Source organism: Pelodiscus sinensis, chromosome 19 (assembly GCF_052426305.1).
Source record: "Pelodiscus sinensis isolate ZL-2025 chromosome 19, ASM5242630v1, whole genome shotgun sequence".
Lineage (NCBI taxonomy): Eukaryota > Metazoa > Chordata > Testudines > Trionychidae > Pelodiscus > Pelodiscus sinensis.
Genome location: NC_143070.1, coordinates 18,843,964 through 18,863,537, shown reverse-complemented (window position 1 = coordinate 18,863,537; position 19,574 = coordinate 18,843,964). Strand labels below are relative to the sequence as shown.

At 47.9% G+C, this 19,574-nt stretch overlaps 1 protein-coding gene and 1 long non-coding RNA gene across 2 annotated transcripts in view; one reads left to right on the top strand and one right to left on the bottom strand.

Annotated features, from left to right (window-relative positions):
• Positions 1-19,574, top strand: part of LOC112545537 (uncharacterized) — a 54,986-nt gene that overhangs the window by 29,750 nt on the left and 5,662 nt on the right. Inside the window, exon 5 of the mRNA XM_089771517.1 lies at positions 12,990-13,190. Coding sequence (XP_089627643.1) covers positions 12,990-13,190 — 201 coding nt within the window. The remainder of the gene's footprint in view (positions 1-12,989; positions 13,191-19,574) is intronic.
• LOC149522240 (uncharacterized) lies at positions 1,151-11,611 on the bottom strand. Its single transcript, XR_016347383.1, has 2 exons — positions 11,356-11,611; positions 1,151-5,098 (listed from the first exon to the last, which is right to left on the bottom strand). It is a non-coding gene; the product is annotated as an uncharacterized LOC149522240 (long non-coding RNA).

Below are 19,574 nucleotides of genomic sequence, written 5' to 3'. Positions count from 1 at the left end.
TCTAATAAAATTAATTCTGCAACTGTGAGAGAAATTACATGGAACACTCTGTATAACTACTCTGGCTGTGAGAAAAACTTCAGAGAGAGTTCAGACCTTGTTAGACATTGGAGAATCCACACAGGAAAGAAACCCTTCATCTGCTCATGACTGTGGGAAAAGCTTCAGTGAGTGCTCACGCCTTATTGCACATCAGAAATTCACACAAGATAGAACCCCTATAACTGCTCTGCTTGTGGGCAAAGGTTTAACAGCTGATACCTTTTTGAATATCTGTCAGGAGAGGTAAAATCTGTAGTTCAAGCAGAAAAGCTTTTGTCAGTACTCACACATTGTCTCACATTGGAGAACCCAAAGATGATAGAGACCCTATTGTAATGTAACAGGGTTTCTGGGGCCATTTCTGAGAGGGTCATATCACAGTGAATTGCTTAAAGATGGGTCTACTTGCAACCCAAGTCTGAGGATCTTCTGTCAAAAAGCACACCAAACCAGTCATAAAAAGCACTTCTGTTTGTCACACTGGTCAGCAAGCAGACACACAAGCAGACACCTAAACCATGCAGAAGAGTCCAGAAATTCCAGTGCTAAAAAGTTCACAAAGGTTTAGAAAATCAACTATTGTTGCTAAAATTCTGTAGGGAATTTCTGTGCTTCAGGTAAGATGGAATTTCATCTAAGAAAGCTCAATTCTTGCTTTCCTAGAATACTAACCCCATTGCAGTTCAATTCTGTTCCCTAGAATTGGACTGTTGGGAGTGGTAGCTGATGTTAACAGAAAAGTGTCCAAGTCATATAAACTCAGCAACTTCCATTCAACTATGAAAAGGTCCTAATATCATATGGTACAAACAGAAACAATTATTGTAGAAACAGTAAAAGTAATACAGCCTTAAAACTACCTGAGACTGGAGAAAATTTTCTAAAACCAAAACTGGAATCAATGCCCTATCAAATGTATGGTCCATTTTTGTCAATATTGCCATCACACAACTTAAAAAATCATAAATTTCATTATTTCATAAAATCATAGAATACTGGAAGTGGAAAGGACATCTATAGGTTATCAAGTCCAGTCCCCTGCCCTTATGGCAAGATTAAGGACCATCTAGACTATCCCTGTTAGATGTCTATCTAATGTGCTCTTAAATATTTCCAGCAACAGAGATTCCACAACCTCCCTATGCAGTTTATTCCATTGTTTACCCACCCCTGACTGTTAGCAAGTTTTTCTTAATGTCCAATCCAAATATTTCAGATATTTTCATAGAATCATAAAACTGGAAAGGATCTTAAGAGGTCATCAAGTCCAGTCCCTTGCTGCAAGCACTATTTAGATCATCCGCGACAGATGTCTGTCTAACCTGCTCTTAAATATCTCCCATTGATGGAGATTCCACAACCACCCTTGGCAATTTATTCCGGTGTTTAACCAACAAGATAGGAAGTTTTTCCTAATGTCCAACCTAAACCTCCCTTGCTGCAGGTTAAGCCCATTGCTGCTTGTCATATCCTCAGAGGCCAAGGAGAACAATTTTTCTCCCTCCTCCTTATAACACCCTTGTAACAGATACTTGAAAACCGCTATCATGTCCCCTCTTAGTCTTTTCTTTTCTAAACTAAACAAGCCCAATTCTTTTGGTCTTCCCTCATAGGTCCTGTTTTCTAGACCTTTAATAATTTTTGTTGCTCTTCTCAATCTTCTCCAATTTTTCCATGTCTTTCTTGAAATGTGGTGCACACTCTAATTAAGGCCTAATCAGTGCAGAGTAGAGTGTAAGAATGATTTGTGTCTTGTTCACAGCTCTCCTGTTCATTTTGATTTGAAATGTTATGGTCTTGTAATTGTAGGGCTTCTGACTGAAAAAAGAATTGTGGGGATGTGGGGGTGTCACAAGGTTATTGTGAGGGAGTGGTAGTACTGCTACCCTTATTTCTGTGCTGTCTCTAGTGTGGGGCTTCCTTCAGAGCCGGGTGCCTGGTCACACAGGACCAGCTGTCCATGTTTCTAATGATCAAATCCCCCTTACTAGCACCAGTCTTGTCCTAATGACTGGAGTTCTCTCCCTAGGAGAAATATCCTCCGTGCAAGATGATGACATCATCTATAAAGTCCCAACTATGGGATCATTCCCTTCTTCTCCAGTTGGGAGACTTCCCTGAGATGTTCACCCTCCTCAACAGCACAGCAGCTACGTGACCAGGGAGTGGGGCCATTCTACTGTGTCCTGGAAACTCTTTTATGTACCTCTGCCTCCAATAGCTCCTCCAGTTCGCCACCATGGTCTCCAAAGTCTGTATGTACAGACTCTGAGGGCCAGGAGCACCTTGCACTAAATGCATACATATGCCACCTGTCTATAGGGCATGTAATCAGTCACACATTAATTCCAGAAGCCTTTTGACTCTCATTCCACCTTAGGCTCTGCCCCCAACTCCATGCGTTCCCTCAAAATGCTCACCCTGACCTGTCTCTTCCCACACTCATTCTGCCTCTCCTCTACCATATCCTTAATAGCACTGAACAGTTGATCTGCAGGAGATAGGAACCTCTAGTTCGGGGGAGAAGCTGATGTGTGAGGCCCAAAGGTGCATAGGAGGGTAGAGGAGGAGGGGCAGATATGAAAATTGTGGCTGCCAGTGGGTTCCACAGGTTTTTTTTCTATGAATGTCATAGCTCCATGCTACTCACAGAGTCAGTGTATGTCACTAAGCAATGGATATGGAATCACACTGCAAAGGCCTGGATCCAGAAAGTATATTAAACAATGCCATAACTTTCTGCAGTGCAGGTTTGGCGTAAAAAAACCTGGGGATTACAGTGGATGAGAAGCTGCATATGAGTCAACAGTGTGCCTTTGTAGCCAAGAAGGCTAACAGCATATTAGGTTGCATTAGGAGGAGCATAGCAAACAGATCTAGAGAAGTGATTATTCCCCTTTATTTGGCACTGGTGAGGCCACATTTGGGAGTGTTATGTCCAGTTCTAGGCCTACCCCATTTCAGAAAGAATGTGAACACATTGGAGAAAGACCAGCAGAGGACAAGCAAAATGATTAGGGGACTAAAACACTTGTTTTATAAGAAGAAGCTGAGGGGATTGGGCTTATTTAGTCTATAAAATAGAAGAGCTTGTATGTCTAGGTATGAAATATATATCACAAGTATCACCAGTTCTCCTAATTTTGGCATGGCTCTGGCAATATTTGGAGTATTTATGAAGGTATGAGCTGCTGGGTATGGAAGCCAAGAGGCAATTCTCCTTACCAGGTCAGAAACAAAAAGACAAATAAAAGGATCCAAAATGTGTGTCTTTAAAAAAAATCATAATTTGAATGGCCTTTGATTGTGTGGCACTGAGCCAGAAAGAGTGAAGCAACTAGCAGGCTAAATGACCCAAATTGAAAAGTATGCAAATGTTAATTAAGGTCATTCCTTTTAAATATTTAACACAGCCATGTTAGATAAGACTGGAGCTTTGAAATGAAAACCTGTATTGTTAGAGAATTTGATGTACATACTAATTATATTTGGATATAGCTTGTTAGATGTTAGCAATGTAACTTGTGAATGTTAATTCCCTTTTGTGTCTTATTTACATTTTATTCTGTTTGTGGATTATTCCCCTTTATTAGTTAAGCTTAAGATCAAAGATGTAAAAGATATTGAAGGCGGTTGTATGACTTACATTGTCTTTATGGTCCATAGTTTACGTGTGTGTGTGTGTGTGTGTGTGTATGAATTTGGGATTTTTACATCAGTGCAGCATGTACATTACCTGTTCTTCACCCAAGGAATGCCTGGTGCATTGCCATGGTGCATTTAGGCTGCCACGGCTTGCTAAAAATCTATCAAAGCTCTCTAGGGCCTCATCCTGTCATCTCATCTGCTTACACTTGGTCAGGGGCAGCTTGAGTTGCAGGACTGAAGACTCCAGCTCCAATCTGGATTATGCTGCTAATCCTTTTTGGAAGTATTTGAACAATTTCTCTATTTGGACTGTCCGTCTGGAGAGCTTCATTTATTTCTGTGTGTTTAATGGTCTTTAATTGCAACACTCTGTGTTCTTCCTTCATAAATCTGTGTTGAGTGAATAAGAACTGGCTGTAAACACGTATGTGGGGGAGATCTGAGATATTCATTGACCTGGTGGGTAATGTGTCTGACCCTTTGGCTTGATAGAACTTTATACATGATGAACAAGATTTTCAGTGATCTTAATCATATTGATGTGGCTGTCTGGGTGAGGCCCAGGGCTGGATTGCTTTAAGGGAGCTGTGCTTTGGCTTCTGGGTAACCAATAGGGTATTGTAGAAGCTGCTTTGTTGCTTGCTTGGTGAATCTAATTATTTGAATAATGACCCTTCTGTGTCTTTCTTTCAAACCCCCCCTCCCCCCCGCACTTAGCTGATGTGCAGAGAGGTGGCTTCAACACCTTGCCTAGGATGGAGGAAACCTCCCTTTTTTGCACAGTCCCTGTGTGCTCAGGGATCCCTGCACAGCTCTGCAGTGCTGGCTGCACTCCAGAGATTTGCACAAGCAGCTTCCTACTGGCACAAGCCTTGCCCAGAAGTGTGAGAAGGCTCCTCAGCAGGAGGTGGTACCCAGGCTGCAAGTCCCATGATTATGTAAACAAGGGAACAGCCCCGCGACATTGCGGAGCTTTCCTGGCTCATGCACTGCTCTGGTTCACTTGGGCTGATGACAGGTTCTGAGTTCTCACTCCTGCTTCCTTTGCCCAGAGCCTGCCTGACCTGTAGGGCTCCTCCTCCACTTTCCTACATGGCAGAGCCCCTGTAACCCCAACAAGGCTGGGCTGAGGACTCAGTTAAGATACAGATATTCAGGCCTTTCTGGAAAGGCATGTACTGTAAGATTCTTTCTCGAGTGGTGTCCCTGTGAGTGGTTCACTCAGATCTCGGTGCATCTTGGTGCCACTGATCAGAGATTTTTGCCCAGCAGTGTCTCTCGTGCCGCTCATGTACAGTTGCTGTCTCATGCTGTTTTCATCTGTTAGGTGCGTGCATGGTGCGAGCCTCCTTTGGTTCCTTTTCTACTGTCCTTGACTGAAGATGGAGTTGCAGCAATGCTTTCCTTTCTGACAGAAAATAGTAAAGTAGTTCAGTTTAGTTTTAAACATTGTTCATCGCTTTAGTCAGTTTATACTTAGTTTTAGTTAGTTCTCTGTTTAAAAAAAAAAAGACTGCTTCCCTGGGTGTTTTCCTCTTTGCTTTCCTACTCAACCTCCCCACCCCACCCCATCCTCCCAACTTTGAACACTCACATTTGTTCAACATTATGTGTGGTCCATACAAGAAGCCTATTTCAATATAAATTCAAAATAATGGGCTCCTTACTCTGACTTCTTGTAAATCTCATTGAATGAGGAATATGGAATTTGTTGGAATAGCAATTTGTTTCAAAATAAGTGAAGTGCTTTGAAATAAACTATTTCAAAATAAGCTATGCAATTTGAGTAGTTCAAAGGCATGAGTAGTGTGTAGATGTACCTTCTTCAGAGCTGCTGCCTTGCTGGAAGGTAGATGAATTGCAGGTATGGGACAGCTCTCTGCCAGCATGGACAGCAGCTAGTGTACTGAATATTGCTGTGTCTGGATCCAGTATTGGGAACTGGGATGCTTCTCTGGGTCTCTCTGGCCATCATGGGTGTTGGGTATGTAAGGCAGGGGAAGGCATTACCTTCCCAAACTGCGAAGCGTGGCCCCTCCCATACTCTGCCTCCAGAACACCTGCTCTATATGTTCTAGGGGTGTTCTATTGCTGCCCCCAGGGCCCACCCTCCTGCTGCTGGAGAGGCTGGGCCAGGTTGTGCCCACCTCCCTCCCTTGGTGCTGGGAAGACTGGAGCCATGTCAAGCATCCTCTTCTGGGCTGCATGGTGCATCATCCTCCAGGGCTGGGGAGGCTGCAGCAAGCATGCACTTGCTTCCTTCCCCATGGCTGGAAGTGGGGAGCATGTGTGCGCCGCGCCGCCCTGCCTCCTGGGGGACTGGGAAGAGGCAGGGCTGCAGGTGGGACTTGTGGTTGGCACTGCTCTGCTTGGGCTCCTGCTCCACTCAACTTCACTCTGGCACAGGTAGATCCTGATCCCATGAAGGGTAGGACCCCCTGGTTTCCTGATTCCCTTATTACACTGCATGCCCTGTCAGAAAGGATGACTGGGAGCTTTGGCCCCTCCCCATTTCCACAGGGACTGCCCATCTCAGGGTATGTATTTGCCATTGGTCTTTCCCTTTCTTTTGTGGTTGGCTGGCTCCCAGTCGCAAAGCCCACTGCGGGATAGTGAGGAGCCCAGTCTCCCTGCACAGGATGTGTCCAGAACCACCTGCCCAATTGTTCAGTGGGGCAAAGGGCTATGCTCCCAGCTCTGAACCCTGCAGTCTGAATAAATGTGGGGCTGGGTTAGGCTGCAGCAAGGCCATGTAGCTCCATGTGTCTGACCTCCCTCTCTTCCAGCTGGGCAAGAGCCAGATGTTTCCCCCTCCTGCTGATTGTCTCATGCCCACTGGAGCCAGGTCTCAGGCCTGGCAGTATAGGCACGAGGGCTGGGCCTATTATGTGGCAGCCTCGCTAGAGACGCTGCAGCCCTGTGGGCTGAGCAGAGCGTGGCCTTGCTCCCAGCTTCGTCTTATGCCCAAGAGTGTGGCCCTTGCACTTGCCACTAGCCTTCTTCCCACATGGCCCATCAGGAGAGGTGAAGCAGGGCCAGGCTCACCAGTGCGGGACAGGCAGGAAGGGTCCCAGGCTTTTCTGCTCTGGGCATCTAGAACAGAGGGACTGGTACTGACAGCTCCTAGGAAAGGCTGAAAAGCCACAAGGCAACAGGTGGGGTGAGAGTAGAGGATTCCACTGCCTCAACACATCCTGTAGACAGCCACAGCGACCCCTGGTCAGTCTTTTCCCTGGCACCTAGGCACCCACCACAGGACCCCACAAATCAACCTATGGGGAAGCTGGTCATGGTCTGTGGCCAGCACCTCTTTAAGCTGGAGTCACAAGGGCAACATAAAGAGGAGGCCCTGAGTGGCAGCTGCAGTGGTCTGCTTTAGCGGCAGAGCCTTTGACTGGCTGACACTTTCTCCAGGTCACCAATCCATGTGCTGCCCATGGGGATGGGCTTAGGGGAGTGAGGAGGTTTTCAGGAGGGACTCTGCAGTGCAAGGGGTATCACATTTGAACACACAACAGCCTCTTGTTGAGAAACACAGGGTCTTATTGCAGCTCCTGTTGGTGCCCAGATAAGCACAGCTCCCACATGACAGAGGGTGGTGACATCAGCTGAGAATGTTCCTTGGTGTCAGCCTGGGGAAGCGAGATGAGTCAGGCCAGGCACCTGTGGGAGGCTTGCAGCTTGGCCTCCCCTGCCCTCAGAGCACCTCAGTGTGGTGAGCAGAGTCCCACCTTTTGTTCTGCCAAAGCCTGTGGGGTGCGTCTGGCTGCAGGGAGGCAGAACTCTGCCTGTCCCCGCATAGTCCCAGAGATGGCCATTTCCAGCCCAGAAAAGGGAGGGATTTCTGGGTAGAAGGAAAACAAGAAAATTGGTGTCCCAGTGGGCATGAGGTGGCTCCATTTTAGCCATGCTGGTGGGGCAGGGGGAAGTTGTGGTGGGCTTGAGGGGCTCCCCGGCAGCTAGCTGGCTCCCCTTTCCTCTCTTGCTTTCCAGGTTTGTTCCTGTGGATTTGAGCCTCCAGATAATGAGAAAGCAGGGCCAGCCCCCCTATCAGGCCTCCTCACTGCACCCACTCAAAGGGCTCAGTGTGGCAGGAGATGTTGCCCTAAGAGGCTTCTCCCCCACAAGTGAGAAGCAGAGAAACACCCAGGGCTCCAGATGTGCTACTAAATAAGCCCCCTCAAACACAGGGCGGGAGAAACTGCCCCACACACTGGCCTGGCTTTTCCCCCTCCCCCTGACAAGACCAGAATAGCAAAGGATCCAGTGGGAGCAGCCAGGGCTCCTGCCTGCCCAGCAACTCCTTCCCAGAGCCCAGCAGAAGCTAAACCAATGGTCAGAGGAGCCAAGAGGAGGTTTCTAGGATGAAGACAGCAAGGGCACAGACAAAGCAAAGCCATTGCCACTACTGCTAAGGGACTTAAACCCTCAATCTCCTGATCCATTAGGCCATACGGTCCCTGTTTTCCTTAGGCAGCCCTTAGGGAGAGCCATGGAAGCTCAAGCCCACAGGAACAGGCCTGGAACATGCAGTCTCCAGCTGGTGGGAAGTGCTGCAGGGCCGGGCACTGAGAAAGCCAGGGGAAGAAAGGGGGGGGGGGTCCCAGGAAATGCAGCAGCTGTGGAGAAGCAATAAGGCCTAAGTGCCTGGCAGCCAGCTGAGGGGAAAGGTGCCCAGAGAGAGCCAGGCCAATGGTGTCCCAGCAGCATTCAGGGCTCCACCTCCTGCCACCTGAGCTCAAACCTCACTGGGCACCTCCTGGTCAGTTCCCCTCTAAGATTTTCTGTCCCTGAGCAGAGTGAGTTTTGTCTTGGGCACCAATACTAAGGCCATGTGTGCTCTATTGGATGTGTGCCACCATGGCATCCAAGTTAACAAACCATTTTAAAGCTCTTTGCAGTGGGAACCATGGCCTAACTCGATAAAGCGCCTGAGATCCTGGGTTCAGTTCTCAGTGGTGCTTTGCTGTATGCCAGACATAGGGAATCTAGGACTTCCCTGGATATCAACCTGCTCCTTGGTAGGGCTAGGGCACACAGTATCTAGGCTGGGCTCTCTAGTGTGCAAAGGGAGTCTTTCTCCTTATCAGTGCGGGTTTGACTTTTTCCTGCTTCTTACCTGTGTGCAGTCCCCCCAAAATGATTTTTCTGTGGGCCAGCCCTCCTCAACCTAAAAAAGGTTCCCTCCACTGCAGTTATTTGCTCCTCTCTGCTCATTTTCCTGTGTCCTTCTGGGAACAGAAGAGATCTCCACTGGCCATTCTTGGAGCTGCTTGTGCGGAGTGGAGAGAGCGCTGGAACCTGAGCGCTGGGTTTTTTCTCACTCAGGCTATAGATGCCATTGCTGTGCCTGCTGTGGGATTCCCTGTGGAAGTGCTGCCCCCTCGTGGTGCAGGGAAGAACAATTCTGCATCTTGAGTTTTTGTATTAACTTGTCAGATTCCAAGGCCAGCTGAGGTCTCCCACATGGCCACAGGTTGCACACAGCGTTTCAAAGTAGCAGACCCCAGCCTCACGCAACGCTGCCGCTTTGAAGCATCCCCATCTCTCCCGACCCGTTGCTGCCTCTTTCTGATAGAGGCAGCAAGAAGGGGAAGTGACTAGTCGACTAGGGGTTCACATCCCTAATTAAGACCTTGGGTGTGGGAAGTGCAGCACCACTATTATGTCCCTGAACCTGCTTCCCCTGGGAGGGGGCATCAAAGGGACAGTCTCTCACACAGGAGCCAACATTATTAGGGCTTGTACTCCTGACATTGCAGGGCGGGAAACAATGAAGGACTCTGAACCAAAGCCAACCCTGCTATTCCACAGCCCACCCAGCTTCTGATACCCGTAGGGACAGGAATCCTTACCCAGCCAGCTCACAGCCTACTAATTCTCCTGCATCACATCCCAGTTACTCTGAAATAGCACGTCTGCATTGCAGGGAAGCCTCAAAATTAGTCCTGGGCAGGCTTCCCTAATGTAGATGTATTATCTCGATTTACAGCTCCGGGAGGAATAACTTAGAATGGCCCTGGGGAGGGGCTATTTCGAAACAGCAGAAGTGGAGCATCTACACATGCTTTATTTCAAAATAGCTATTTTGGAATAGGTGTTATTCTTCGCAGAATGAGGTTTACAGAAGTCAGAATAAGATGTTATTTTGAAATAATGGAATTGCTGTGCAGATGCTCACATGGCTGTTATTCTGAAATAACTGTAATTCCAAAATAACTTTGCTGTGTAGACACACCCTTAGGCTATGTCTACACTGCCAGTTTTTGCGGCAGAAAATATGCTAATGAGGGACTCATTTGCATGAGTTGCAATCTCTTTTGCCAGTTTGCAGGGGGTTTCTTTGGCACCACACTGCAGCAGATGGTGCTGCTGCCCAGCCAGCTCTTTGCCTGGGGCTCGCTCCTCATCTGCAAATTGTGGTTCCAAAGCTGGGGCAGGCAGAGTCCAGGGCTGGATCTGGAAGGGCTCCCCCTGTCCATCCACCCTCACACACCACACGGGGAGTAGCACGGCTCAGGTGGCAGTGTGTGACCCAAGAAGTCCAGCCCCAGCTGTGGAGCAAAGGGAGCAACTTCCCCTCCCAGAGCAATAAGCAGTAAGAACTAGGAGCCTGTGCCCCTCTTCTGCCAGAGCCTGGCCACAGCCTCTCTTCACCACCCAGCACCCAGGGACAACTCGCAGGGACTGACCCAAGACAGACTGAAAGAACTGGCTCGATCCTCCAGAATAAAGCCCTTTTCTGGAGGATCTCTTATTCCTACTTCCCCCTGCCTACTTCCTCTTATTCCTATTTCCCCCCGCGCCAGTCTAGATGCTTTTTTCCGGCTTTTCCCCAAGCCGGAAAAAAAGCGGCGGCCATGTTTATTTAAATCCCGTGGGGGATATTTAAATCCCCCGCGGATTTCCCTATTCCCAAGTTCAAAATTAGCATGCCCCTTCCGAAGAAGGGGCCAGTGTAGACGTAGCCGCTCAGTTCTTTCAGTCTTCCCATATAGCTTGTGTTTTCTAGGCCTTTAATCCTCTTTGTTGCTCTTCTCTGGACCTTCTCCATTTTCTCCCCATCTTTCTTGAAATGCGGTGTCCAGAACTGGATTCGATATGCCAATTGAGGCCTAGCCATTTGGAGGGAAGATGATGAGCTGCTGAACCAAATGACTGAAGAACTGGTGGATTCCCCATCTCCTACCATCTCAAAGCAAAACTTGATGACTTTCTAGAAAAAAAAAAAAGGGTCTGGGGGAATAAATGTTTGTCCTGGCATAACGGGATTAAATACAATGGCCCGTGATCCAGATGAGACCAGAGTATGTGATCTAATGATCCCCCCCTCCCCCTCCCGTGAATTTTAGGCTCTCACCCTGTAAACACTCAGCAGGTGTCTTGAAGATTATTTATCTGACTGTCCTGGAGAGGCGTTGTAAGTACAAACATGGGCCATGCGCTGACTTGGGCAGCCAGGCTGGTGTCAGTAACTCCCCCCCCCCCCCCCTCCCCGCGTCCTGCCCCCCCCCCCCAGCCAGTTGTTTGGGTCCCAGGGCAAAACTCCCCCCCCCCCCCGCTTATACCCCTCCTGCCCTCCCCCAGTGATTTTTCTGCCCGGGCCCCAGCTCTCAGACCTGACACATCACCTGCCCCCGCCCAGCTCCCCCCTCCCCGCCTCACCTCGGCTCCTCCAAATCCTCCTGCCCCCGCCGCCGCCCAGAAACGGAAGCAGCATATCAGCCAGTAACGGTTTCAACTGCTGCCTCAAAAATCACTGCGTGCAGCGCATGCGCAGCGACCGACTCCCTATGCCCAAGCGCGGAGTCAGACGCTGCTGCGGACTCCGTCCAGGGGCCAAACCGCAGCGGGGTGGGCGGGGCCTGAGTCGGGGAAGGGAGTGACTGGTTGGGAGAGGTAGGACGCACTGAAAACCCGGCTGGGATGTTACGGAATGGGGGGGGGGAGATAGACCGCGCATGTGTAGCGCGTCAGTAACTCCGGTCTTGAGCCAGCTCCAGAGCTTAGCTCAGACCGGGAGCTGCCTGGCCACGCCCCAGCCTTAGCGGTCTCTGCGCAAACCAGGCTGCCAGTGCGGAGCCCTTCCCGGCTGCGACCCGGAGATTCTCTCCGCGCAGAGACCCAGCCCCGCCCCCAAGGAAGCCTCCCGCGGAGCAGGTGAGTCCCGCGGGGAGAAGGTGACCCCCCCCCCCCCCCCAGGGCGCTGCTCTCGGCAGCCTGTGCGCGGGGCAGGAGTTGCCCAGGCTGCAGGGCGGGGAACACACGGGAATGGGGGAGGAGCAGGGGCAGGGGGATGCTCTGAGTGCAAAAATCCGGGGTCCTAGGGGAGGTTCTGTGCTGGCAGCTTCCCCATCCCCTGTTCCCAGGGTAGCATTGCCTGTCTGTGCTGCAGTTCTTCAGCCTAGGCTTCTGCACTTAAGTTTCCTGTGGGGTTTTATTCTTTTGGATCTCTTTGGACTAAAGTAGGGATGTTAAGTGTTGATTAATTGGCTAATTGAATAGTTAATGCGCTTTGCATCGACTAGTGGATTAGTTGATAAGGGGGCCTCCAGGGCTGTTGCTACACTTCAAAGGCAAAAGCATTGCGGGGAGCACGGGACCAGCGGGGGATTCTGTACTCCCCATAGCAAGTACTCCCCATAGCATTTCCTCCGGGGTCAGCTGGGGATTCTGAGTCCCTAGCTGACCCCCAGCTCCACATGGTGCTGCCACTTTGAAACACCACATGCACTCCAGGGCCAGCTGGGGACTCCACTGCTACACTGTTTCAACGTGACAGTGCTGCATGGAGCCCAGAGTCTAGCCTCATCCTCCATGTGGGGCTGCTGCTTTGAAGCACCTCCTCATCTCCTCCCTCCCCCCCTTACCTCTTTCTGATCGTGGCAGCAAGGGGGACAGGGAAGCAACCAGTCGACTAGCATGTCAACTTTCTGATAAGCAAATGCTTATCAGAAAGTTAACTAGTCATTCACATCCCTAATGTCAAGGGTGACAGATTTTCTTAGTTGGTGTCAGCGCTCTTGTACCTACCATATTTAGTCAGGTGAATCTGGGGCTTTTTTTAATCAGACACAATGGGCACTCAGAACCAAATTCTGTTGTTGCATAGTGAAACTCAAGCCACGTATTGAGAATGTGGACTTGGAATCTAACTCTGCTGTTTATGGAATGGCTAGCATTTGCCCAAAATGTCAGAGTCTAGCATGTGTGTCACCAGGGACAGAGTCTGGGGAGAATGGGGGTGTGGAAAGGATTAAAGCCCCTCTGAAATGTCTCCAATTGCCCTTCTCTGACAGGCTGCAGAGCACCCATGTCTGTCTCCAGCTCAGCCCCTGGCCTGCAGAGCCAGGGGAAAGAAATGGCTATGGTGGAGCTGGTGAGCTTCGAGGAAGTGGCTGTGTATTTCTCTGAGGAGGAATGGGCTCTGCTGGATCTGGGCCAGAGAGCCCTCTACTGGGATGTGATGCAGGAGAATTATGAGGCTGTGAGCTGGCTGGGTAAGGTTTCCTGTCCCCTTAGGTATCAGAATCTGGGTGGGCTCTGGAGCAGCTGGGTTGGGTTTGGTTCAGATTCCCTCATTGCCTCCTGCCCTTCAATGTCAGGAGTATCAGCCCCAATAATGCTGGCTCCTGTGTGAGAGACTGTCCCCTCGGTGCACCCTCCCAGAGTAAGCAGGTTCAGGGACATAACAATGGTGCTGCTCTTTCCACAGCCAAGGTCTCAGTTTGCTTCCCCACCATCTTGCCCCTTGGCCGGAGGTGTTAGTGGAAGGGCCCAGATGGGAACAGAAGGTTCCAGAGTTCTCGGTCTGGGTCTGATTGCTGTTAGTGTCTGCAGGGTATACCCCCTTGCAGGTACCACTTCCAGGGAGTGGCCAAGGCAGCAAATATCTTACAGCCTGCCAGTAATATAATCAACAGTACAATCAGCAGGAACAAAATCCCAGTTGCACAGATAATCTGACCGAGAAGTGAATGAGTGTCCATAAGGTCTGTCCTAAGAGCACAGTCTACATCAGTCCAAGTACAATCTGCAGGCAGTTCAGTTGCTAGTTGGAATGCATTAGTTCCTTGGATCACCTGGGATTCCAGGATCCATGTTGGCCATTGCTCAGTCTGGAGTTGCTTTAACATTTGTGTCAGTGTCCCCATTTATCCAGGGAAGTTCAGGTACTGCCTGAGTCCAGTCAGTGGGAAGCATCAGATGTCTGATCAGGGTGAGCCGCTGTACAGCAGGTATGTGAATTCAATAGGTAGAATTCCCTAGCTGCAAGGAAAAAAGTGTCCAAACCAGGTCCCACCCTTTCCACACTTTGTCCCCCCCCCTCCAAAACCTGCCCATTAAGTGTTGCTGATCCTTCCCAACAAATTCTATTTCCCAGTGCTGAGGGGAGACTGACTGTGTGCACTGCAGGGATGGTGGTTCTTGTGGCCATCCCCTCCAAGTATTCCTAGGTCCTGCCCATATTAATTCCATGTGCAGATAGTATATCTCTGACCCTGCTAAAAATTGAGTAAAGTTTTCCCCAAGCTGTACTTGCCATACTTGCTCTTGGGACCCTTCCATCTGCACCCGCCCCCAACCCCAGACTTTAAGAGGTAGCTGAGGTCCAGTTCCCCCTAGGAATGCCCTTGGTGGTGAGCTACATTGGGCTAGTGTGTATTGTACTGTCAGTGTCGTACTGTCAGTGTTTCAGTGTCGTCTGTCAGGGTTCTTGGGGTTGTCCCAGTGTGCTCCTGCTAGGACCTCTCCTCCATTGGTGGTGGTAAACTTTCGGCTGTGTGTGTCACTATCAGTACTCCTTTTCTCCAGAGTGTTAGACCCTGTGCGCTTGAGTCAACACAGGAGATCTCTGAGAGTCCCCAGAGATGACAGATTCAGGTAAGGTTTGAAATCAGTTGAGCAGGTTTACTGTCAAATGTGGTGCTCTAACAGTTGGTAGCAGAGATTCTGCAATGCTACACCACTGTGCATTTGGCCCACGTTGACAAGGCACCAACACATAGCAGGCCTATTGCTGTATAACAGATATTAATCACTGTTAGTCAGAGTTAAGCCACTGTGCATTCTGTAAGTCTAGGCAATGACACCTGCCATTTCAGGTGCCTAGTGCGCCCCCCTTCTTTCCCCCAAGGTCGGCCGGTGCGCATCATTTGCGGTGTCCTTTTATAGACATGAACAAACAACTTGTATCATTTCTTTACGTACCAGGTTACCACCCTTTGTTGCCTAGTTACCACCCCTCACCTTATGAAAGTGGGGCTTACTTACTATTCTTCATGCTGTCAGTTTTGGCCCGGTCCTGAACCTAGGTCGGTATGTGCATTAGTTTTTGGGGAGTCTTTGTACCAAGACATTACTTAATAAGATGTTCCACTACTCCCCTTTGGCTTACAGTCTGTTCCTGGTGCCTCCCTATGTCCTCCAATGCTCCACTTAACTTACACAATTATCAATAGGGCCTCTTTCTTGGCTCCTGTGTTACTGAACCAAAGTCTTGCTCATTAGATTGCAGACCAGTTGCTGTTTGTTATAGGCCTCTATTCAGGCCTGCTGACTCCATGTTACAAACCCTCAACTTACTACATTGTGCATGCCAGATGGCCCTAAAAGCCCAGAATTCCTTGGCTATATTGGTTCCTTCCAATCCCAATGATCCCGGTGGACATCTCACAGGAGGGTTACAAAGTGGGCAGTAAGGGTTGCTTGTACTTGACCACAGGCTTCTCCCCAGAGGACAGTCTTTTTTACACTGCCTAATAGGTTAGTCATGAGAGACTCGGTGATGTTAGGGGACATCATTTTAACTCTGGGAAACATGTAATTGGTGGTGCTAAGGGCAGATCCCTGTAACAGTTTCCCCCACCCCTCTTAATCCAGTAATCCCCAAGCATATTCCAGCTATTGGATTTGAGTGGAGGAATCAGCTTCTCACAGGGAATTTCAACCTTGCCATATGTAATTGGTAAGGTCTCGCTGTCTCTGAGCATTTCTGCCAATTCAATTCTTGACGGCCCATAACAGCATTTTTCCTCCTACTTTGGTAAAGTTTGTAAATGTTACTAAGATACCAAACAGTCTGAGGGATAGATATTTTGCAAACCCGATGCATCAAAAACCACAGGCCTTTGGGTGAGGGTCGACCACCATGGAGATAGGTGTGTAACTGACTGTTTGGCCAGGGTGGAGGAGGAAGAGGTTAAGTTAGTACGCATTTACCTTTATTCCAAAAGGGAGTGGCACAACATGCCCAATACAAAGAGGGTACCATGCCTGTAGAGTTCAGGGGAATGCAGAAGGTGGGTGAAATTCCCATCCTTCTGCAATATTGGTTTCTGTAAATATAGTAAAAACGTTTATTAATTTTTCTGCCTAAGGCAGTATCCCCTCTCTTTTTTTTTTCCACAAGACAAATATGAAACATGAAAGAAAAAATGTAAAACACTCTTTGTCACAACAATAGATCTGTTATTTTCAGCTACTCTTTCAGCTCTTTCTGATGTTCTGAAAGACAAAAAGAACATTTTTCTCCCCCCTTGTGAGTGCTACTTTGTATCTTAAAATACTCTTTTCTTTTACAAATATTCTTGCTGGGTTTTTTTTATTTGCCTGCAGTTACCCCAATACTTACCTGTACTTTTGTTCTAGAAGCAGGCCAGATTTCAATGTATTCTTCCCTTTAAGAGTCTAGGGTGAATTATCCCACTGTTTAATCATTAAATTAATGAGGTGATTTACCTCAGTTTCCTTCATATACTGCAGACCATGTGTGTTTCTAACCACCCTTCCAGCATGCTTAAAAGATTTTCCTTTTCCAAAAGAAAATAGTATGCATTATACATTGTTAGAGAGTTACTTATGAACATTACATTTACGTCAGGATTAAACAATAACGTTCCCATAAAGCAGGGCTACTCCATACGTGGCCCGTGGGTTGCATGCAGCCTGTGGCCCGTCTGTTTGTGGCCCGTGGTACAGTTTGGATTTACGTAGGGCTCAACACGTGGCCCGCAGGTGGAAGCTGCAACAAAAAAGTAGTCAATATAATGGTCTTCTGTTGATATGTGGGTTAGTAGTTAAATTTCTGGACTTTCACTGATCATTAAAAGTGCTGTTATATGGGTGGAAATTGAGTAACTATTGCATTTTATTAATATCAACTGAACTGACTTAACTGGGGCCTGCGTGTTGTGTAGTCTTGCCTTAATCTTGATATTCATGCCTGTCAGTGTAAAATAAGCTATTTGCATGTATATGCAACGACATTTAAATTGCGGCCCTCAGCATGTGCTGTATCATTGTGGCCCCCAGGGCTTCCAAAGTTGAGTAGTCCTGCCATAAAGTCTCTTACAAGTGGGTGTTTACCATGCCTTTTATTAGACAATTGGTCTTTGAGGCCAGTGTGTTCAGTACCTTCTTGAAATCTTCATATAGGCCTTAATGTATCCTGGGCATTGGGTGAATTAATAGGTAGGGGTATCATGCATAATAGCAGATGCCTCTTCCATCTGTTTTCAGATTTCAGCACTGTGCAGATGCATTTTTCTACTTAGGGTTAACCAGCCCCCCCCCTCCCCGATTCTCAGGATTGACTCCCCCTCCAGAGGGTTACAGTACGCGCCTAGCAGCAGATCAGGTATATTAACCATCCACAACCCCTTTGAGCTGCCACTTATGGGCAGTTCTCACCCTTCCCCACCTGTCAGGCAATCTGCGTTCACACAGACACTTTCTCCCTTGCTTTAGATCCAAAGCTATTAGCAGCTCAGAGACTCTGCCTTAGAAGGGACACAGTGAACTACCAGAGTTCTGATTACTTCTGTCAAAACTTTCGGTACCGGGTTTGGTTCTTTAAAGGATTTGAAACCACAGACAGAGGAATACTTTTTTTTAGGGTCAAACAAAGATTTTTTAATTTTTCTATTTACTTTATAATTAATTTTCCATTTAAATCAATTCACTATCTTTGATTCTTTTAAGACAATATAATATACAAAGAAAAAGTAGAAAAACAGTACATATAAAAAAAACCAAGAAATAATAACTTCTTCTACAGATATACCCTCCTGATTTACTTTTAAACAATTTATGGAGTTAACAAATATATAATACTCAGGTTAAGAAAGATAGAAGCATTGCTTAGATTCAGGAGATATTCTTTTCTTTATGTTTTTCCTTTCTTTGGATTTTTCGTTGCAACTTATGACCAGTTTTGTTCCGCTTTCGGAGCTTATTTGTTCCCCTTTCGGAGCTTATGTGCGGCAGCGAGATTCAGGGCTGGGGAGGGAGCCCTGGTTGATCAGACCTAGCTTTTTGGATTCGCAACCCGTCCACTCTTGGTCTGTTTCAGCTAACCTTATATATTTCAGCCAACCCTCGCAAGCCACACTTTAAAGGGGGAAGAGCTGCATGTATCTCGTGAGCCGCAGGTTGGCCACCCCTGCTCTACAGGCACTGGTTACAAAAACTCCCCCTTCCCCCAAAAAACTCCTAATATGCAGATTTTGGAAATTTTGGTGCCACCATCATGTGCTTTGAATCCCCTAAAATGAAGATGGGGGTAAACAATTGAAATCACCCCGGGGTACCCCAAGCTTTTTTGCCCCAGAAGAGCTTGAAGAAGAAAAGAGAAAAAAACAAACTGCAGTCGCTAGTAGCTGACCCGTCAGTCAGAGGCGTGCAGATACAGACATACCTTCCAGGACACAAGAATCAAATCATCACCTTAAAAGAAATGGTTTTTATTACAAAACAAAAGACAAACTGAGAGAGCAAACTTGATTACTAGATGTTACAGAGCAACTGAGGAAAACAAATTAAAACAGCCTCTCCTGCCTGGGGAGCGCACACAGCCATACCCTGGCTCCTTGCTCCTTCCCATCATTTTCCCTCTGGCTGCCTTATAGAGCCCTCTGGCTAATGAGGCCTATAGCTGCTTCCATTAGCCCTGGGCTTGCTCAGCTGGTTGCATTGGCCTTTTCATCCAGGCTGTAGTGGCAGAGCTCTGGCTTAGCCAGCAGTCTGTCACAATGCGTGCGCGCACGCAGGTGCACACACATGATTGTCCCTTTCCCTGGATTATTTACAGACATTTCTTTGGAAAAGGGTCCATTTTTCCATCAGAATGGCTACAAAGAAACCAAGAATTCCTATAACAATTTCCCTCTATAGCATTTACACAATATTCAACTGCTCAGTCATCCCCCTGCCTCCCTCCCCAACTCTTCAGTTAACGTCTCACGTGCTCTTTTTCCTTAAATGGTTTGTTTAATTTCCCAAATGACGCTTCCAGTAGCTCACACTATCACTCTACCAAGTTACCACCATTCACAAGGATCTGAAATCTCTAGGCCTGTACTCGTTTCCTTACTCTTCTCACTATGCCCTTCCCCTGCCAGTTTGTACAGTTCATCTGTTGCGTGCCAGCTTGTCTGGGCCTGATCCTTTTTTCTCTTGCAGAATGGTCTCTTCTGTGGACACAGGCTTGTTTCACTACCAGTTTAACAAGGAGAGTGATCCTTTCAACTAGCCCCATATCTCCTGGCCCTTTCCTTAAACATTTTCAAATGCCCTATGTTCATGTGCCTCTCTTGGAAGAGAGGGGATGAGGGGAAAAGGAATTTTGCTTTAAGGCATCTGCTTGACCCTTCAGGTCCAGGTTCTCTGACTTAAGGTGATTAAAAATCATGCATACAGTTCTCAGCCATGTCTGTCTGCCAGCGCACTCTGATGGTTAACACCTTGCTGCTTTTCAGCAATTTGATGCAGTTTCTATTTTAGTTCTAAGGTTTGTAACTTCTTCCCACAAGCCAGACAGAGTCTCACATAGAGCCTGCACCTGCACAGTCATCTCTTCTGGAAAGTTTTGAACAGGAGAAGAT